Genomic DNA, 23,293 nt, shown 5'->3' on the forward strand with positions numbered 1-23,293 from the left:
CGCTTACCTGGTCGAAAACACTATCATAACAAAGCAGTTTTCAGACCAGTTATTTGATCAGCTAAAGACCGAATGCTCAAGTCATAATCTTACCATTAACGTAGCCAAGTCGAAGATAATTCGTTTCAACCCTCTGAAGCGGAATATAGATATGCCTCTAGTCCCTTTCCCGATTGTGAACGAAATAAAAATCTTAGGAGTAACTTTCATTAGTGACTGTAGTTTCAGTGCCCATATTAATTTACGTCCACAAGGCTAATGCAAGCCTTCAGACACGTACCAAAATGAGGCGTTTTGGGTGTGCCTTCTCCATGCCTACACTTGTTATGTTCGCCCGTTGCTCGAGTACGCGTGCCCGGTGTGGGGTCCATCTGCTATCCGCACAGCGTACCTATTACGCGACATATAGTGCGTCCAGAAAAGAGCAACAAGGATTATACTCCGAGACCGTGGCATACCCTACGATCAAGCCCTCGCTAAATAAAATTTATCTCCATTTAAAGTCCGGCTGGAACACCTTATTCACCAATTTGGAACATTCATCCTAGCCAATAAGAGCCACCAATCACTACTACCCGAACCAGCCCCTCCCAATAGCCGAACTCGATTACGAAATAAACTTGTACCCCCTAAAGTACGAACCAATCGATACGCAAACTCATTTGTGCCTTTTTTCACATCAGTTTTTAATGCTGAGTTGTAGTGTGTGATTTCTGTTTAAATGTATGATTTTTGTAAAAAAACTGAATTTAGCTCTATGCTACGATAGTTTTTAAATATACCGATCTCTCTCTCTCTCTCTACGGACTAAATTCGATGTTGAAAATACAATATATGTACAAAAAATGAGGATTTATTCTTTAAAGTACATAACATATGTATTCTAGAGGGCCCTCCCCCAAACGATGCCACTGCTTATTATATTGAATAAATGATACTATAGGAAACGTATTAAAAAATACGAGCGCATAAACGACCAAACTTTGACTGACCGGGATTAACCGGTTTCTTGGTCACAAAGATGCAGTCAAAAACCAGATTCTTTCTAAGAAACAGAGGCACCATTTGGGGGGGGGGGGGGTCAGGGGTGGGCAAATGCCCACCCCTGATTTTCCAGGGGGCCCAAGCTTCCACCACAAAGGGCCCTTTTCCGGCCATAATTATCCACGATGTCCATTCTGTTCAAAGAGCGTAATTATCTGACGACCCTTGGGGTAATTACGCTATTTGCTATTAATCATTGTAAACTTTGAAAGTAGGTTAGATTCATAATAAAAGTCTCAAGTTCTGTCAAATGCCCCATGCCCACCTCAAGATTTGGCCCAAATGGCGCCTCTACTAAGAAAAACAACAAAAAACAAAAATCAGAGTTTTGATGACAATTTTTACATTAAGGCAGGATGCTCACTGGCGGAAGCGATTTATTGTTATTTTTAAGCTAGAGGTAAAATTAGTGATTCAACGGGCTATATTTTTGCAGATGTTTTCGTAAAATGTTTCGTAAAGTTTGCCTAACTTCGACAGTTTTGAAACTTCTGAGATTTTTTGGTTGGCAGAGAAAAAAAACATAAGAATCACTAAACTGCGCACAACGTAATCTGCAAAACGTAATCAAGAGCAGATAAATAGTCACCTACAGCCATGCTCACCTACCCTAGAAACTAAGCACACTGCGTTTCTGGTACCAACATTCAAGAAGACAATTTATAAAAGGCTAATACTAAAGACACGAGCCCTTACTTCTGGGCTATAACATAGAGTTTTCCTTTTGTGTTGTTTTGACAGGTGCTGGTCTCTTTTACCACTTGGCAGCTCAGTAACTGATCTTGCCCCTCCCTTTTTTAACCAAATTTTAGCATCGTGTCCTCCCTACCATATTGTTTCTGATCAAAATTCATTCTTTTTATTTTTCATTGAATAGACTGACGCTTTAATTATTTTTTCTTTGTTTTACTTATTTCGTGAAATGTTTTGACGAAAAAAGAAAATTTCAACAATTTGGTGGCCCGGCCACCGATCTGTTTTTAAACCTTATCTTGTAAAAGTAAAGGAAAAACGAAATTAAACGACGGATATCTCGCCTGTAAAAAACTAGGCGTTTTCAGCACTAAATATAGAGAAAACTAATTAAAAGAAAAGAGGTGAAATTTAAAATAATCTATAAAATCTAAAATTAAGATATTGAAATAATTCCTTAAACTAAAAACAAAAAAAAATACAAGAAACAAACCAATATCAATATGTAATGTCCAAAATTCCCAGTTCCCTTTTCTCTGTTTGGATTCAATTACCTTTGCGAATCAGCTTTTTCGGTACAGCTTTTTCAGCTTTCGGACAGCTTTTTCTGTCCGAAATACATTTTTTCCTACTTGGATTAAGTCAGCGTTGCCAGTCAAATTTTTCAGTCTCATGCAAGCTTTGATGGCAAACGTTGAAGGTAGTTTTCGTTAGGTTGGGTTAGGTTAAATTAGGCTATAAATCTCAGAAACAGGTTAAAACCATAATCAAACCCAACTTAAGCTGTCACCATCAAACCTTGCATAAAACTGAAAAATTTGACTGGCAACGGGCTGGCAATTGACTGGCAATCTGACTTAATCCAAGGAGGAAAAAATGTATTTCGGACAGGGGGGTCAAACAGGGTAGTCCCCCACTCAAATTTCTCGGGTATTACGCAAAAAAAAAAATCAAAGAAACAAACGACACATAATTAATATAAACGTTCAATTTCTATTTTCAGCGATGGAACTGTTACCATTCCTATATGAACGATCGAGCAATATACTCTTTCAAGAGACTATGACAACTTCCCATAATCTACATAGTACACATTTTGATAGCAGTTTTTCTGACATCCTTAAAAAAACATTTTTTTGGTTAGTTTACTTTTAACATTGTATATGAATAATGTTGTGATATATTTCCTTCTAGGACAACCAAGCCAATGAGCCGGACGCAACCCATCTGGATATTAAGAAGGTGTCACAACATGGCTTCTAGTTGATGCTTTAGAGACAGCAATCACTACTACATCCACCTTTTACAGAAATTTGGTAACTACTGATCCATTTAACAACCACCCTATCCTAGCCTAGTACCAAGCCTACATGGCCTAGTACCAAGACTCGTGTTCCTACGTATAAACAGATCCAACAGACTCCGATAACATTATTGTTTAAAGAGAGACTACAGGTGTAGTCGAAGTTAATATGTCAAAAACAAATTAACATTATCGTTTCTTATATTTTCTTATTATTTTTAGTTTTAGGATTATATTTTGATTTTACCTTAACTCCTTTAATTAGTTTTTTTTTCTACGTTTAGTACTGAAGACTCCTAGTTTTATAGAGACAAAATACCCCTCGTTTTAGTTCACCTTTTCCTTTCCTTCTACAGGTAGTACAATCGTTGTTTTGTTCTTCATTTTGAGATTTCTCTCTCTTTGTTTTATTGCTTATATTATTTCATTATTAGCATTATAAAAGGAGCAAAACGCCTTTTCAATTTTTGTGCATTACGAGAAAAAGAATGTATCTTTATTTGAAGTTTTAAAGCACATAGACTGAACCAGAATAAGACTCTACAGGAAGTGAAAAGTCTAAACGGAAGCATAAATCACATAATTAGGGGATATAACCAATAAACAAAATGCACTTAAAAACTGAACTTTCTATAATATAAAAAAAAAAAGAAAAAACAACTTACGATCCACCAAAATCAACGTAGAAAAATCTTTGCAACAATTCGTAGGTAACAAGGGTAACACCAAATTGTGGCGAAGAACGGAAAACCCGAGCTAAATGAAAAAACCTAATTATTAAGCTGACGTAAAAAAATTACACTTCACACGCTAAATGTGGTACAAAACATGCAATAATACAGGCTAATTAAGGATAAATTACAAAAAACAAAAAAATCTTTTTTGCATTCTGACCAATGGACTGCGTAGCATAGGTACCGATCTCCTGATTCACTACCTTCGGCCGGGAGTGAGATGCGTGGCTGGGGGTAAATCATCCAACTCTTTCCGTGTCCCCCCTATTTCTCAAGGTAACCCATTTGGAGCTGCGTCGACTCCGGCTAAACATAAACATACAGAGTCACGCCATTGTCCCCCGTTTCCCGTCCCGACACCAGAACTCGAACCCATGTCCTCACAGACAAAGTACTCCATGTCTACTAAGCTACAGCTTATGTAATTTTCTCGGCTAGGGACAATTTTATTTTTAAACTTGATAAGCAGCGCGGTTATTTGGATTTTATCGAAAGGGAAAAGATAAAGAAACTCGTAGATATTTTAACCACTTTCTATACAAACCCATCCCCGTGCATAACGATGCCCATAAAATATCAATAAACAGAGAAACCTATAATTCGAAAAAGACTTCAAAAGCAGAAGAACAATAAAAAAACATAAGAAACCGCAAAATCACGGGAAAAAGGAACAGGCTGAACACAAACAAGATCCGTACAAAAAAAGGTCGAAGCTCGGAATTGAAAAATAGAACAATCAAAGAACAAAAAATTAGAAGAGTCACCATGTCACATAAAAAGCAAGAATGTAGCTGCATCAAAATATGGCTGCATTCAGATTGGCAATATTTATACTTCTTTCACTCCCAGTACTCATTTTATGGCTTTGGCCTATTCTTCACAGTTTTTTGAATTCTCTTTCCTTTTATTATAATTTTTAGTTTTTTCTTATTTTCTGGCTGAACACTCTCCACGTTTATTAGTTCTTATAGCTTCAAAAAAAGCTGTGAATATAGCTTCAGAAATTGTTTAGAGGCGAAATCTTGTACATAAACATTTTTAATTTGCCAAAACATTCATGGAAGGGTTGAACCAATCCTATGAGAGACTTGGCTCCTTAGGCTACCCCTCACCCTCCCAGATGAAATTCAGAATGCTTTCTATACAATACATAGTTAATTACTTTTACTAGTGCCAGGAATCAGGTGTTTCTACCTTGCCCAACATCAAGAAAGGACTGAGATCCATAGATATTTCATGGGAATAGAATTAACCGCCAGGTCCCAGTCTTGGGGGCTGTGTGTACAATACATACAAACTTTTTCGTTGGTTGGATGCAATTATGTTAATCCTTTTTCTTTTTTTTTAATTGCTCAAATTAATATAAAAGTTTTTTTCTACTGCTTTCTCTCGAATTACCCCGTCTATCACTTTAGATTTTTCCGGTTTGTTCATCTAGTACGTACAAAAATACAAATAGCATCCAAGAAGGAAATTCATGGCAAAACTATGTGTGATTGAATTATATGAATTTACAACATATTATCCTGGTTCATCTTTTCTATCTTACATCGTTACATACTTATCAAAAAAAAATCTCCAAAATATATGTTATCAATTATCAATTCTGTCCTTTCTCATTTCTTCTCTGCACTTTCTCACTCTATCTGTCCTTCCTCTGTATTATTTTCCTGTTTTTGCTTTGTCTTTGACCATTTAGGCGCCAATAGTGATGACGTATTTTCATTCAATTTTTTTTTCAGTAGGAACTTTCAGGAATTTTCAGTAGTTTACTGAAACACTGTTTCCTATTCTCCTTTCCTTCCTCATTTTTTTGCAGGAATTTTCAGTAGTTTACTGAAACACTGTTTCCTATTTTCCTTTCTTCCTCATTTCTCCTTTGCAATTTGTCACTCTATCTGCCCTTCCTCTGCATTATTTTCCTGTTTTTGCTTTGTCTTTGACAATGTAGGCGCCAATGATGATAACGTGTTTTCCTTCAATTTTTTCCAGTAGGAATTTTCAGTAGTTTACTGAAACACTTTTTCCTATTCTCCTTTCCTTCCTCATTTCTTCTCATTTTTGCAGGAATTTTCAGTACTTTACTGAAACACTGTTTCCTATTCTTCTTTCCTTCTTCATTTTTTCTCTGCACTTTGTCACTCTATCTGCCCTTCTTCTGTATTATTTTCCTGTTTTTCCTTTGCTTCAATTTTTTTTTTCTTTTCTTTTTGAATAATCACCTGATTGACTGACAGATAAAGAGGAAAATAACGTTAATCGTACAAAATTAGCATATTCATTCAACTTCTTAGAAATTAAACAAACTAACTTTACGTTTATCACATTTTTTTGGCTAGCCATGGTTAATTCCAAATATGAATTAGGATTTCCTGCCAATTCAAGAGCATCTATATTTTTAATATGTTAAATATTTTATTTAATAAATAGAATAAAATAATAAAGTAGAAAAAGTAAAAAAATAAAGTAAAGAAGAATAAAGAATAGAAAATGAAAAAAAAACCAATTCATTTTTCTAATATCTTACATTACATTCAACCGGTAAGTACCTGGAGTCATACATACCAAAATTAGCAGGATACTATGTTGAAACTGGTGACGTCACGAAGCTTTCTATAGAAAACTTTTCTATCGCTTGTTTGAAAATAAAGCAAAACAAAAAGCAAGGCCGTAACCAAGGGAGTTACCTCCATCCCATAGAATTTCGCCCGACTCGTAAAAACGTAAAAATAACGCACTTAAAATTTTTTGATACGCTTTTTAGTTTTTTTGTAAGCCCCCCCCCCCTTCCCCCGAAAAAAAGAAAACAAATCCTGGATACGACCTTGACAAAAAGAAAAAAAAACATTTTTCAACATGTTGGTAGTAAAAACATTAAATTTACATTACATTATTTAATCATATTAAATTATATTTCACCTTAAATTATAAATTAAATTTGGACAATTTAATGCATTAATTGATTATCAAGCAAATCATATCAAACTGCATCATTGCTTTCTTCCTATGGAAGGAAAATATTCCGTAACACCAATTTTTCTGAAAAAAAAGAAAAAAGAAAAGTCAATCTATTATGTAATTAGTGCGCTGGTTTCGGATAAGCCTTCCTAGAAGATTTTTGTCGAGATGGCTTATCTTAAATGGGCTACAAAATTACCTTAAATTATACATCATTACATTAAATTCCATTTTATGTTTAGTTTGTAATGTAAATTAATTAAGTTACGTTTTGTATTACAGTAACTTAAAATTAAATACCTGTAGCTCCTTTCCAGAAAGCTGCTCCTCCCTCCTCTGCCCATATTTTCCGTGCTGCATCAAACACTCCGCTATAAGTTGTTTGCCCTTGCCTTGCTACAACCTAAAAAAGATATAAAAAAGTGGCATACTATAGAAGTCGATTTTTATTATATTATTAACCCTAGTATATTTATCATATTTTACTAATATTATTATATTATTGATATTATATATTAACTATTTATAATGATAAAAAAGAACAAGAGAAAAAATGCTAAAGGTAAACATTGAAGATTTCAAAGTAAATCAAGGCTTTAACGAATTTTCAAACAATCTCTTGTAACAACCCCACAAAAGGCTCCATGGCCTGTGAAGGTAGAGGAAAATATTACAATCATATCTATCAATTTTCATAATACAAGAAAAACAGAAAAATGCAAATAGTTATATCAAATTTCTTTTTTTTATTATTTACACTTAATTGAACTGGCCAACTAATTATACACAGAAACTTACTTATCCATGGCAATAATGGCGTCGGTAGCGTTAAATTTTATTTCAAGATAAGAACTGCAGATCCATGTGAAGAAACAAACATATAAGATATTCCGTGAGGCGAAAGAAAGCTGAACTAAGTTTCGAATTGTCTGTATTTGAAGACAACGTCCAGAAAGGTGAAATGTACAGATAATAAGGTAGAGCGACGGGATTGAACAGTTTGGGAAGAAGATGAAGGTTGAAGAGAGAGAGAGAGAGAGAGAGAGAGAGAGAGAGAGAGAGAGAGAGAGAGAGAGAGAGAGAGAAAGAGAGAGAGAGAGAGAGAGAGAGAGAGAGAGAGGGAGGAGGAACAGAGATACATACTTGTAGTCTAGTTTTGATGACATCTGCGGGAGTAACAAGAGATGCAGCCGGAACACCAGCCAAAGCACCAGCTGCCAAAAGCGACCACGGTGAGTTGTAGCCATTTTCGTTTGCAAGTGCAGCCTTTGCATGAGCATATGCTGGGAAATATATGGCACTAAATGGTATATCTCGAAGAAAACAGGCCTTAGCTCCCTGTAAATAATAGTAAAAATGTATTGGGCTATAACAAAAGTTCCGTTGAAAAGTGCTAAACAACGGGAAAAAGAGGAATTTAAACACCAGAAGTATCTTAAAAACTTGGAAAAAAAGCAAATCCATTTGTGATGAAAAGACTTCCATATGAAATTCTGCAATTTTGGCAGTAGCCGGTGCCAAATTAAAAAAAAAGTTAAAGAAGAAAAAAATGTAGTTGAATAATCATCAAAATTAAGTTAAACATATGGCACCAAAAAGTTTAAGAAGGTTTAGCTATCCTTTGAAAGGATAGTTGGCTTTGGTAATCAACCAATTCTTATTGTTTAAGTTTTTACGGACGAAAGGGTTGTCAGATTCTACGAGTTTGTTTTCTTATCTTCCAAGTGTAAAACTAAAACACCATCAATAAACAAATGAGACGAAAAACTAACAGAAATTATAATAGATAGCCTAGTCAAACTCAAAACGAGAAAAAATTAGAAGGAGCGTGGCTGACAACACCCATGTCTTCTTTAGACCAGAACCTATATGCACTTTACTTAAAAAAAAAATAAAAAAAAAAAAATAAAAAACAACCATGTATTACCAGTTTGATGCACATATTATAATATATATTCCTTATAGTCTTAATACTTCTTTATTTGTTGAAGTCAGAAAAGAGAAAATATTTAAAATGTATTTAGTTTTCAGTAAAGTGCAAATTATGTTCTGGTCCTGAGGAGGTGCGGGGGTTGTCAGCCCTACTCATGATAATTATTGCTCGTTTTGAGTTTAAATCGGTTATTTATTATAATTTGTGGTAGTTTTATGCTTGGAAAAGTATTTGAAATTGTTTCTATTCGTTTTTGGCTTAACGAGGCTGTTTACTATTCTTTGACAAACTCGTTTTGTGGAAACGAGTTTGTATTAATTTCCGTTCATTTTTTGAAGACATAGTGTTTTTCATATAAAATTTTTTTTATATCTTTTTATTTTTTTCTATTAAGACTCCATAGTTTTTACTTAGAAGATCATTTGACTTTATTTCTACTCATTTTTGGTTCAATAAGTCTCTTTACTTTTCTTTAAAAAACTTATGTTTTCTGTTAATAAATACTATCTGTAAGTAATTAAATAAAAAAACAACAACAAGTTTTTCAACTGAAAGTAAGGAGCAACATCAGGCCTCAAAATGAACTGAAATTATTACATATATGAAAGGGGTTGCCTCCTCCTCAAGACGTCGCTCTTTACGTTAATTTTTTTTATAGAATTTTAAAACAAAGCTTATTGTTCTAATTCAACGGTCATTGTGTTTCAGGAATCGTTCTTAAAGGATTCTTGAGGGACAAAATTCAAAATTTTAGTGTAAAGAGCCAAGGTATTGTGGAAGGGGCAACTCCTTTCATATACGTTATAATTTCTGTTTGTTTTAAGTTTTGATGTTGCTCCTTGCTTTCAGCTGAACAAACTTGTTTTTTAAATTTAATTTCTGATCGTTTTTAAATAATACCGGGAAATCCAGCTCTCTCTCCATGAAAAATTTTGGTACTTGTGTGTTATACGCCACTCACTCAAGTTCACGATGTGCAAAACTCGAGAGCAAACCTATTTCTTCGTTACTTTAGAAACAAATTTGGGCCGTGCTAAGCTGAAATAAACTAACGAAGAAACCGGTTTGTTCTCGAGTTTTACACAGCGTAAACTTGAGCGAGTGGCGCATAATACACAAGTATTAAAATTTCCCCCTTACGGAAAAAGACAAAACTAAAAATCTCAGACCTGGAAAGCCTTATTTCCCACGGGCGGGGGGGGGGGGGGGGTTGTAAATACCGGCCATCAACTTGATGTAGGTAGTCAAATGAGCAAAAATTTGTAATGAAGATACATAAAAGCATATAAAGTAAAAAGTATGTAAGTGTATACTTATAAGTATAAAAGTATACACGGATAAGAAAAAAAGCAATTATAAAAAGTGATCAAATATATTTCTACTGAGAGTGAAAAGACACACAAGCAGATTTCCTGAGCAAGTACCAGAGAGGTGGGTCATTTTGAAATTTGTTCTTGTGAGCTAGTAAAAACAAATTAGCAACTCAAAAAGGTATGTATTTGATATTACCTTTTTTGCACTGTACCACTGCAGATAGTACTGGTAAATACAGGATTGGAGATTAAATTGAAACTACTGTTAAAATTACATATTTCATTTTAAAATATACCATTATCGAAAGATTTGGTTACAAATAATTTGTATTTGACATAGATCTTTTGTAAATGAATATCATTTTATACGCCACATAGAAAAAACAAAAAAAAATTTTTAAGTACATTTTTAGGCCTATGGTTTTCCAATTTTCCAAGATGGTATGTTTTTCTAACCCATTTTAGCAAGAAATCAGTAAAGAAAGAAAGTTAAGAAATCAGGCGGGTTTTCGAACGTCGGGGTTTCGCTTGAGCCGAGAGCATATACCTCTTTATTTGTGAAAATTCCTGCAATTTTTATCTGACCAATCAAAAGGCTCCTCAACTTATCTTGTCTACATTGACGATTCTGGTGATCCAACTTTCATACCAACATCAATAGCCTTATATAATATGTTTGTCAAAGATTTGATCTTGCATTACACGAAGTCAATTATGTATTTTATCGCCTATTTTTATAGCATTTGACCTATCACGCAAAATTTGCATCACCTGAACGGCAGGAATTGGATAAGATAATCATTAAAATTCTTGGATTTATCCTAAAATTAGGTCAGTGTTTTCGCTTAATATTCTGTAAAAAACAAAATTTACTTGTCTTTTAAATTGCAAGATGTGAAAGTTGGCTTTACAAGCCCTTTAAAATCAAAATACTTTGCCATAAGAAATTCTGATTTTTGGGTTGTACCTTGAAATATTACCCACCTTAAGTTGTGACAAAATATTCCGACAGGTCCAGAAGAGAGTATACGGTACATAAAAGAACAAGATTTGCATTTGGAGACGTAGAAATAGACTATTTCAGCTCTAAAGATCTCTCTAGGCCCCGAGGCATCCCCCTGAGTATGTCTCTGATACGAGTCCTCGAGGCTAAAAAGAGTTAGCTCTTAAAATACTCAAGCAGAGAATTGAAGAAGAGCAGAATTGTATAACCTTTTCGAGAATACTAAAATTATGCATTGCCTCAATTCTTAAAAAAAAAAAAAACTATGTACAAGTAAAGTTAAAGAAAATCACAACATAGTGAAAAACTACAATTTGCTGATTTCAACCTTGTCCATAAACATATTATAAACTGGCTTTTGTTGGGATACGAATTTCAGCCGTCAGCATGTGTATGGAACAAATAGAAAGATAATTCACAAGATTATTAACGCAATATAAGTTGGCGACAATGAATTATCATATTTTTGCTAATTTAACATATCCCTTCGTTTCAACTCGCATAGTTATTTGAGATCAACCATTTTTCACGATTATGTATGTAATGAAGTAATTAATCTGGTATAAAATTAAATTTATTTCTTTACCCATTGAATTATCAAATTAGTCATTACGTTAAAATTTTTCGCCGATAATAAACATTTTTTTTAGAATTATGTTTTAATCTTTATTCTGTTTGTTTTCTTTTGATTTAATGTTTAATTGAGTTGTATGTCTTCCCCCTCCTTCCCCCGCATTGCATTCCCTACCGAAGACATCGAGTCTGGAGATCGGTACCTGCGCAACACAGACGATTGGTCAGTATGTGACAAGTTTTTTTGACAACACTAAATTTGATGTGGTCATCTCTTTTTGTGATTAAAGCAGATCCACTTCGATATATTGATCAAAAGAGGAAGGAAATCGAAAACAGAGAAAAAATTGCCATCCTATTTTCTTATTATTTTTATTTTGGAAACCAGGAAATGATAAATTTTCAACCCTTCCACATAATGAAAACATGAAATAGAATTCAATCTGTGTTTATTATGATTACAGAACGACCAATGTTTCAGCCTTTAGGGAAAATGACCACAACAAGTATTTGATGGTAAATTATTCAGTTAACTTCTAAACCAAATACTAAGTATAAACATGCAATTACTTTGTACAGCCCGAAAAATCCAAGATCTTTGACAACACCTAGTGCTGACACCTTTGTTGCAGTTGCAATTTCACCAGCTACTTGAAGCCGAATCTTGACAATTTCTAATGGATTTGTAAATACTACTTGGCTGCCTCCGGCCTAAAAAAATTGATTATATAGAAGTATGTAAACGTGTACTCACTTAGATAATAATTACTTAGGATGAAATGAAAGTATATAGGAAAATGATATGGGGGATAGAGATAAATGAGGTAAAGGTAGGTCGATAAATATGACCCGAAGATGAATAGATATAAAGACGAACAGACAGAAAGAGAGAGAGAGAGAGGGAGAGAGAGAGAGAACATAAAAACAAAAATGGAGAAAGGATTGGATCAATGGTGAAAAATACCAAGCTTCAATAAACCGTCAAGATGTGATCAAGATGGTCTCCCACCGTCAATAAAGTTAATATAGTTGTCCACGACGTTAAAACTTCATTTAGCTATTCTAGAAAGTCAGCTAAGTTCAACTTATGGCGAAAGAATTCTAAGACATATTAAAGTCTTATACTGAATTAAATGAAAAAAAAAAGATGAATAGATATAAAGACGAATAGACAGAAAGAGAGAGAGAGAGAGGGAGTGAGAGAGGGAGAGAGAGAGAGAACATAAAAACAAAAATGGAGAAAGGATTGGATCAATGGTGAAAAATACCAAGCTTCAATAAACCGTCAAGATGTGATCAAGATGGTCTCCCACCGTCAATAAAGTTAATATAGTTGTCCACGACGTTAAAACTTCATTTAGCTATTCTAGAAAGTCAGCTAAGTTCAACTTATGGCGAAAGAATTCTAAGACATATTGAAGTCTTATACTGAATTAAATGAAAAAAAAAATTTCAACTGGAAGTAAGGAGCAAGATTAAAACTTAAAGTAAAGAGAAATTATTACGAATATGAGCGGGCCGCCCCCTCATCAACACCTCGCTCTTAACGCCGAAGTTCGGATTTTATACTAATTCTTTAAGAATGACTTCTAAATCACGAAGGCCGTTTAACTAGAATAAAAAGCTCTTTAAAAAGTACTAAATAATTTAGCATGAAGAGCGAGGTATTGACAAGGGAGCGACCCCCTCATATACGTAAAAGTTCCGGTTTGTTTTAAGTTTTAATGTTGCTTCTTACTTTCAGTTGAAAAAATTTTGCTTCTTCATTTTGTTTCTTATTGTTTTTTGAAATAATGCTGGGACATCCGGCTCCCCGTCCATGAAAAATTCTCTTCCTCCATGAAAAGACCCTCCCAAATAAGCCTCCCCTCCACCATAAAAATATCCCCTGAAAACGTCTGTATACTTCTCAATAACCAATACTATACGCAAACAATGGGCAAAGTTCATAACTGGCAACCCTTACGCCGGGGACTGTGTGGGGTTAAGTCAACCTTTAAGACATAGTTATTAGATTCTTTGACTATACTGAAAAAATGGCAATTTCAAAATTTTGATCAGAAGACTTTGAGGAAAAAATGAGCGTAGGAGAGAGCTAGCTGCCCAACAATATTTTTGGTCACTTAAAAAATGTAGAAGAACTTCTGATTTCCAATCAAATGAGCCCTCTCCTGATCTTCTAGGATCATCAGTTCATACGATAAATCCTGGAAAAAAAAAACACAACAAAACAGCAAAAAAGAAGAAATAAACACGCATCCGTGATCTTCCTTCTGACAAAAAAAAAAAAAAAAAAAAAAAAAAAAAAAAAAAAAAAAAAAAAAAAAAAAAAAAAAAAAAAAAAAAAGTATTTAAACTTAAATAATTCTTAAACAAAAGTTAAAAATAAGTAATACTAGTAGAGAGGTAGTAGTACTAGTAGTACTAGTACTAGAAGAGAACAGATGGACACAAACTAGGGTTGGTGCGAACTTTAAAATCAAGGAAATTGCCATGTCATTCATGAAATTATGTTTTTTTTATGGACAGATGTGACTCTACTGTGGCTCGGGATTCAGGGGTCCGCAAATTTCTATTTAAACTCCTGAGGTAGCACAGTGGACTCAAGCTCTGGTTGGCAGTAAGGGGCTCGGGATTCTATTCCAGCTACCGCAAGGTCGGCAGGGGCGTAATTTGCTATGGGCCAGGGGGGGGGGAACTAACCCTGCCAGACCTCGGTTTGTCGCCCCCAGACCCCAGTTGCCCTCCAGCTGAGATTTAGTTTCTTCCAAAAACCTTGTCAAAACTAAGATAAATCTGGATAATTCAAGCATCAACAGAAACAGATCAGTTTTTTAATTTATATTTAACTTTATAGTACTATAAAGTACCTTTATGTTACTTTTACAGTACTAAATAGTACATTTACGGTACCAAGTAGCTTATTTTTAATTTTTACTGTCATTTTCACTTGATTTGGGAAAAATGGCTTCAACCCCCCCCCCCCCACCACTTCCCGAATTTTGATGGAATAACGCGTTGAAGGTCGGGCAACAGAAAAGAAAAGATCCGACAACTGAAACGTCAATTCGACATATATATATATATATATATATATATATATATATATATATATATATATATATATATATATATATATATATATATATATATATATATATATATATATATATATATATATATATATATATATATATATATATATATATATATATATATATATATATATATATATTATATATATATATATATATATATATATATATATATATATATATCTATAAACTATTTTTTTTTGGCCGGGAAGGCGGCTGTTTTTTATCTGATATAATCATGGATTTATCTTAATTGATTAACTTCAAAGAGGGAAAAGCCTTACAGGAGCATACTTTACATCCATAATTGGTAAGTAGAAGGCAGAATATACGAAAAAAAACAAACGGCCAAATTTCCAGAAAAAGAAAATCCTGTTTCACCAGGACAATCACCGTATTACACCTCAACAATGGCCATGGCAAAAATCCAAAAAATATGGTTTGAACTACTTGACCTTACTCACCAAGTCGATCCCCAAGCAACTTCTTTCTGTGCCCTCGCCTAAAAATTGCATTGGGAGGCCAGAGATTTTCATCAAATGAGGAGACAATAATTTGTGAACAATAGTTTTGAGACGAATACCGAATACCGAAAGGAAACCGAATAACGAATACCGAGTACTATTTTGACGGCTTAAGAGATGGGAGTGCCGCTCGGAGACATGAATAGAGATACAAGGAAACTAAGTACAGAAATTGAAAAATAAAAATAAAGAAAAAATATGTCGTATCTTTGTTAGATTGGAAACTTTTCCGACTTTTTCGAAAATTTTGTCCGAAATGTTGAATCTTTGTCAGAATTTTAACTCCTTGAGTTAGATATAATTTATGTTCCCTTACTATTTTTGCACCTAGGGATTGCCGCAAACGCTAAACCACTGGGTATCGTTCTAATTTTTGGAGAGCAAATAGTTGGTGATCCCATAACACCCACATTAGAGCGACAAATATATTATTTTCTTCCAATCCTATATTTTGCGCTCATAAGGACAAATATGTCTAGAAGAAAAACGGAAGTAGAATGTGCCTATTATTATTTTTGATCTAAAAACAGTAACGGATATATAGATAATAAAATGGTTGGTATAGATGAAATTAAACAAGACATAGACTTACACATCCTCCAGCCACAGCTTCCGCCCAGAGTGGGAGGTTTCCATTTTTGTCGGTTAGCTTGTCACGAACTAAATCGTTTGTCTAAAAAAGAAATTGCACAATAAATAATAATCATAATAATTTAATCAAATAATAATTTAATTCGATTCACGAGCCTACGTGCGCTTAAACAAAAGAAGAATTGTAATAAAAGTAACTGTGAAATCTGTTTCATCTCTGCTTTACTCTATTTTAATATCTTTTACTACCATGTAATAAGTTTTATCTCTGCTTTACTCTGTTTTGAGGTCGAATGCCAAAATCACTTGTAGATGACTTGGGTACCGGCCGGAGTGTTGTAAACGGTAGACCAGCAACTTGCACTGCGATCTACTGAGACAGCCTATGAACGGGAGATTTATATTGCCAGTGGGCAAGTCCCCCAAATTAACCTGAATGAATTCAGTGTTGGTCGTGAGGAGTGGGTTTGTTAGAGAGTCACGGGTGAGGAGAAAAGGACTGAGAAAGGAAGGTCCTAACGCATTGGTTGGGTAATGGAACTTAGGTTGAATTGGACGAGAGTGTCAAGACTGTGGATTTCTTGACACGGGCAGTGAACGGGAATAAAAGCAAGACATTATTCCCTTCTCTGTCTATGTGTTTCCAAGCTCAGGCAGTAATTTTGATCTTTTTTCACGACCTATGAGTCCAATTTCCAGCATTCAAATGGGATTAAATTCCATGTTTTTACGATACTGTGGTAGAGTTGACATAAGGAAAACAGATAAGATTTTTACGATATGCCAATTGTCGAAATGCCATTTCAGCCTTCTAATAATACCTTGCTGAGGCTAAGCCATTAAGGGTATTATAGCTTATAATTATATATTAAACATGAACTTTAGTTCTTCCTATTTTGGTTTCACTTATTAAAAGCTATTCACCAATCTACTCTTTAAGTAACTTAAATCGAAGCCATAAGTGTTAGTCCATACAATTCTCCCTCCTTCTTTTTGGGTCTTTGATAACATTTCTCATGCATCTGGTCTGCTCGCTTTAATCCATGCTGGATTGCTCCTAGCTGTCATTCGAGTCCTTTGCTCTTGGTATTCTGGATTAAAGATTCGTATTTGTCCGAGTTCGTCTTCATCTCAGTCAAAATTAATTCAACTGGGTAGAGGAATTAGACAAGGAGGAATTATTTCTCCTTATATATTTCATTCATGTTTAGCTACTGCCCTTAATTCTCTTTCCTGCTCTTTTGTTTCATTATCTCGAAATCTGTCTTACATTGCATATGTTGATGATATTATCCTTCTAAGCCGGTCCAAGTCTAGTCTTGTTTCTAACTTTAATATTTTAATTAATTGTTTAAAAGGTTTGGGTCTCTATTAGTTTTGAAAAAATGTCAATTTTTTGTTGTAAATTGTTTAGAGGATAATGTCAGGGCGACCCTCGATTGCGGCAATGGTGTTATTTTCCAGTCGTCGCCAATAGTCACTTATTTGGGATTACCTTATGCTGCTTCGAAAAGAGATTTTAAACCCGTCCTGGTTCAGCATATTCAGATGAAACTACGCAAGGCATTTGGTCTTTTAATTCGTTTTCGGGGTCTTTACCGTCGGGACGTCCTTGGTCGTATGTATAGCACTGTTGCTCTGGCTCACGTATTGTTCCCGTCCCTCCTCTTCCGTAATTTCAGACCTTCTGATCTTTCGCCCATTAAAGTTTCTTATTTTTACTTGGTTTTCCCCTTCCTTTTAGTAACACTGAGATTGTTTTAAAGCTTAAAGTGAAGGATCCTGTAGTTTGTATAAAGACAAATATAAAACATTTGAAGACAAGGCGAAAATTATCTTTTTAGGCCACAATTTATTTCCGTTTTTTTTGTAACAGTTTTTTTGTAACAGGCTAAATTATTTAGCAAGTGTTTTTGTATCTTTTTTTTCTTTTTTTAAGTGTTTGATTAATATTTGATATTTTTTTTATTGTAAGCATTATCATTTGTCTTTTCTTTATATTTATATTGTAGCTTACTCCTCATTTTTTGAGGCAAATAAATAAATAAATAAATAAATAAAATGCTTTAAAATGCATCATAACTTCAACGAATTACTGTGTCAGTACCGATGTTCAAATATGTCAAACAGTTGATAAACGTCTTTCAGGATCCTTAATACACTTCTCCCTTATTGTATTTCGCTCTACGAATTTTTTCTTACTATCTCATCTTTTTTGCTAACACAAGTTGTGCTGCTAAAGTGTAGGCAGATTTTTGAATTCTGCTACTGACAGCTTTGGAACTTCTTGCACACCTGGTACGTACGAGTTGGACTCTTAGTGAACAACTGAGAGGAAAGGGGATAGAGGGAAATAGACGTAGAGAGGAAAGGGAATAAAGGGAAAGAAACGAAGAGAGGATTAAAGAAAGAAAGCGAGTCGAAAACAGAGAACTAAAATATAGAAAAAAGTGTACCGTCAACTTAATGGCTTTTTCAGGTGCTACCCCCATTAACTGAGGCACAAGTCCTCTATACAAGCCAAAAAATCCTTCATGACGAATGACTTTTTTGCAACAGTCCCAAGAATTTTTGTACATCAGCTCACTAATATAGGATCCAGTCCTTTGGTTTTGCATACGGGTTTTCACCAAATCAATAGGGTATACAGCAGTAGCTCCGACAGCTATAATTTAAAAATAAATAAAAAAAATGTTTATACATAAAAGGTGGCAACCAAATGAAAAATCTTTGACCTTGAAATACCTTGCTAGTATAATATGAATACTCCTGAAATATACTGGTAGGGTCTTTTATTCATCATAGCTAAAACAAAAGATACTTTACCTAAGACCTTAGATCCTCCTGTACCTCCAGAGGCGCTTAGGGCATCCAAGAAGTCACCAGTCATCTCTCATCGCTGCAGCCACCCAGACATCTTCCTATTCAGGTTGGATTGAGGCATTGAGTCGTGTGAGGTCAGCCCGGTAGCTGCGTCGTAGGCTGTTTTTAGGGCGTCCTTTTCTTCTAGTACCACGTGGCTACCACTGGAGGAATACATGCGGTAGTCGAGTTTCAGCCATGCAGATGACATGACCGGGGTATCTCCACTTTCTACATTTGATCATTTTGGTTATCAGCGGCTGATCTGTTGTATAGTGGCGTTTGTTACTTTTTGGGACAAGTGGATATTTATAATGCACCTTAAACAAATGTTTTCGAACGCGAGGAGTTTCTTTTCAAGTATTTGACGTACGTGCAAAGTTTCAGAATCATAGCAAAGCATTGTTGCTGCTGCACAGTTGCTGCTGCAACTGTTGATTGCTGCTGCAACTGTTGATGTTTGTTGCAACTGTTGATGTTGAAGGATGTTGCTGCTGCACAGTTGCTGCTGCAACTGCTGATTGCTGCTGCAACTGTTGATGTTTGTTGCAACTGTTGATGTTGAAGGATGTTGCTGCTGCACAGTTGCTGCTGCAACTGTTGATTGCTGCTGCAACTGTTGATGTTTGTTGCAACTGTTGATGTTGAAGGATGTTGCTGCTGCACAGTTGCTGCTGCAACTGTTGATTGCTGCTGCAACTGTTGATGTTTGTTGCAACTGTTGATGTTGAAGGATGTTGCTGCTGCACAGTTGCTGCTGCAACTGTTGATTGCTGCTGCAACTGTTGATGTTTGTTGCAACTGTTGATGTTGAAGGATGTTGCTGCTGCACAGTTGCTGCTGCAACTGTTGATTGCTGCTGCAACCGTTGATGTTTGTTGCAACTGTTGATGTTGAAGGATGTTGCTGCTGCACAGCCTCAGCTTGAGTCGGAGAGAGTACTTTTGGCTGCGACAAATTTGAGAAAGTTTACTGAAAGATACATTAGCCTGGCCGATTCTTGGTTTGACTTAAACAAAACAAAAGTAATATAAAAAAATATATAAAAGAAAAAACATAAGATATATAAGAAAAGTTTAAAGCAATATCGGATTTCACGTGGCTCTCAAACGTTTTAACTCTGTAGCTTATATAGCATAAATAGTGCATTGGAGCATCCTTTATCTGACTAATCCACTTAATGTTAAGTTCCCCAGATATCTATATATATAAAAATAAGTTGTCTGTGTGTGGATCTGTGGATGGATCAGGTGACGTCATGTTTGTCCGCATATGACGTCTGAATTATTTCACACTAATACAAAAGAAGAAAAAAACTAAAAAAGGTAAAAACTACAAAAAAAACTAAAAAAGAAAAAAAAACTAAAAAAGCTAAAAAACTAAAAAAAACTAAAAAAAGGTAAAAATCTAATAACTAAAAAAAACTGAAAAAAATAAAAAAAAGGCAAAAACTACAAAAAAAAATAAAAACTAATAAAAAAACTAAAAAAGCTAAAAAACTAAAAAAACTAAAAAAAAACTAAAAAAAACTAAAAAAGGTAAAAAACTAAAAAAAACTAAAAAAGAAAAAAACTAAAAAAAAGGAAAAAACTGAAAAATAAAAGAGAAAAAGAAAACTAAAAAAATATGAATAAATATACAAAAAAATAAAAAAGATAAAAACTACAAAAAAACTAAAAAGAAAAAACGAAAAAAAACTAAAAAAGCTAAAAAAATAAAAGAAGCAAAAATCTAAAGAAGGTAAAAACTACAAAAAAAAAAGAAAACAAAATAAAAAAATCTAAAAAAGCTTAAAAACTAAAAAAAACTAAAAAAAGATAAAAAACTAAAAAAAAAAAACTAAAAAAAGGAAAAAAACCATAAAATAAACTAAAAACTAATAAAAAAAAAATAAAAAAAGCTAAAAAACTAAAAAAACTAAAAAAAACTAAAAAAGGTAAAAACTAAAAGAACTAAAAAAGAAAAAAAAACTAAAAAAAAGGAAAAAACTGAAAAATAAAGGAGAAAAAGAAAACTAAAAAAATATAGCAATCAACAAAGCACCGGGACACAAATGACGACCGGGACACAGGGAGTATAAATGACGACCAGGATATAAGTAAAAAAAACTAAAAAAACTAAAAAAAAGGTAAAAATTACAAAAAAACTAAAAAGAAAAAAAAATAAAAACTAATAAAAAAACTAAAAAATCTAAAAATCTAAATAAACTAAAAAAGAAAAAAAATAAAAAAGGAAAAAAAATAAAGGAGAAAAACAAAACTAAAAAACGAATGTATATACAGACCAGGACACCGGGATACAAATGACGACCGGGACACAGGGAATATAAATGACGACCGGGACACAGGGACACAACTACAACGGGGACGCCGGGGGGCACAGGGGGATATAAATGACGACCGAGACACCGGGACACATGGAATATAAATGACGCCCGGGACACTCAAAGAGAAATCAAAGACTGGGACACCGGGACACAAATGACGACCTGGACACAGGGACAAAACTACAAAGGGGATGCCGGGGGGCACAAGGGGATATATAAATGACGATGGCGACACAGGGAATGGTAGATTAGCAATCACCATCAACAAAGCTCAAGGGCAATCATTAGAATCATGAGGTATAGATCTGAATCCGGATTGTTTTCCCATGGACCATTATATGTTGCATTTTCAAGAGTCGGTAAACAATCTATTTATATGCACAGACAATGGGACAGCAAAGAATGTTGTATATTCGCAAGTTTTACGTAGTTAAAAACATATATATATATATATATATATCTATATTCACAGGTGGGACATAGGGACACAACTACAATGGCGCGTAACGACTTACGCGCGCGGGGGGGCTTGGGGGGGGGGCACACCAACTAGATGTTGGGGTGGCGCGAAGCGCCACCCCAACAGCTAGTAACTCATAAAAGATAACAACAAATACTTATCCGGCAACTAGTCAACTGAAACACTGTGGGCAAACATAGCTTATTTACAAATCCCTGAAAGTGTGCCACAATTCTGTCCCTTTTGGCTTTCTGCGAACAGTTTCACATATTTTTTCCGCTTTTGAAAAGGCTTATTTTTTTGTTTATATATGACGTCACTTATCCCTGTAATCCTGGATTTTCCAGGGTTGGCAGATGTAATTCATCAAACAATTAACCCAGACCATTTCAAGCAGTAACCTTATTAACCCCTAAGGTCTTTCACGTCTCGTGAAACTAAGGATAAGTAATCAGGCTTGTCGGATAAGTAATCTCGGAATGCTCGAACGCACTAAAAGCTATGTTCTAATAGAATATAGTGATTACCGTGTCAAGCAACAAGAGCTAACAGCTCATATGGCACTTGCAACGAGGTCGGAAGAGCTAAGAGCCAAGAGCATATATGGCAAGAGCTCTAGCAAAATTCTAAGAATCAATAGATTGATTTAAAAGGAAAAACAGAGATGCCGGTCGGGATTCAAAATAAGAGCTCTGAGACACGAAGTCCTTCTGAATATGAAAAATTCATTAAGATCCGATCACCCACTCGTAAGTTAAAAATACCTATTTTTTTCTAATTTTTCCTCTCCCTTCAGCCCCCCAGATGATCGAATCGGGGAAAATGACTTTATCAAGTCAATTTGAGCAGGTCCCTGACACGCCTATCAGTTTTTATCGTCCTAGCACGTCCAGAAGCACCGAACTCGCCAAAGCACTGGACCCCCCCCCAACTCTCTCAAAGAGAGCGGATCCAGTCCATCACGTATCTACGAAATTTGCTTACTCTACCCACCAAGTTTCATCCTGATCTCTCCACTCTAAGCGAGTTCCAAGATTTTCGGTTTCCCCCCCAAACTCCCCTCAATGTCACCAGATCTGGTGGGGATTTAAAATGAGAGCACTGAGACATGAGTTCCTTCTAAATATAAAATTTCATTAATGTTCGGTAACTCGTTCTTAAGTTAAAAATACCTCAATTTTTCTAATTTTTCCGAATTAACAACCCCCCCCCCAACTCCACCTAAAGAGACCGGATTCAGTCCGGTTATGTCAATCACGTATCTAGGACTTGTGCTTATTCTTCCCAAAAGTTTCATCCCGATCTCTCCACTCTAAGCGTTTTCCATGATTTCCCCTTTCCATGATTCACGATTTTCATGATTTCCTCCAATATCACCGGATACGATCGGGATTTAAAATAAGAGCTCTGAGACACGAAGTCCTTCTAACCATCAAATTTCATTGAGATCCGATCACTCATTCGTAAGTTAAAAATACCTCATTTTTTCAATTTCTCCTCTCTGTCCGTCCCCCCAGACGGTCGAATCGGGGAACGACTGTTATCAAGTCAATTTGTGCAGGTCCCTGACACGCCTACCAATTTTCATCGTCCCAGCCCGTCCAGAAGCACCGAACTCGCCAAAGCCCTGGAAATCCCCCTAACTCCCCCAAAGAGAGCAAACCCGTTCCAATTATGTCAATCACGAATCTAGAACTTGTGCTTATTCTTCCCACCAAGTTTCATCCCGATCTCTCCACTCTAAGCGTTTTCCAAGATTTCCGGTTTCTAGGATTTGTTCCTAGAAACGGAGCCTCTATCAGGCCTGAAAACTAAGGCCTCAATCGTTCTCAAACAATTTCAGCTCTATCAAGCCTCATCTGATATTGCCTCTATCAGGCC

The 23,293-nt window shown here is 35.0% G+C and overlaps 1 protein-coding gene across 2 annotated transcripts in view; it reads right to left on the reverse strand.

The window, feature by feature from the left end:
• The window catches only part of LOC136035650 (calcium-binding mitochondrial carrier protein Aralar1-like), an 89,428-nt gene that overhangs the window by 4,545 nt on the left and 61,590 nt on the right, over window positions 1-23,293 (reverse strand). For both annotated transcript variants that reach the window (XM_065717557.1, XM_065717556.1), the window contains 6 exons: window positions 18,221-18,429; window positions 15,766-15,846; window positions 12,125-12,265; window positions 7,876-8,070; window positions 7,033-7,135; window positions 3,706-3,796 (listed from right to left, as the gene is read on the reverse strand). In XM_065717557.1, coding sequence (XP_065573629.1) covers window positions 3,706-3,796; window positions 7,033-7,135; window positions 7,876-8,070; window positions 12,125-12,265; window positions 15,766-15,846; window positions 18,221-18,429 — 820 coding nt within the window. The remainder of the gene's footprint in view (window positions 1-3,705; window positions 3,797-7,032; window positions 7,136-7,875; window positions 8,071-12,124; window positions 12,266-15,765; window positions 15,847-18,220; window positions 18,430-23,293) is intronic.

This window comes from Artemia franciscana, chromosome 14, assembly GCF_032884065.1.
Source record: "Artemia franciscana chromosome 14, ASM3288406v1, whole genome shotgun sequence".
Lineage (NCBI taxonomy): Eukaryota > Metazoa > Arthropoda > Branchiopoda > Anostraca > Artemiidae > Artemia > Artemia franciscana.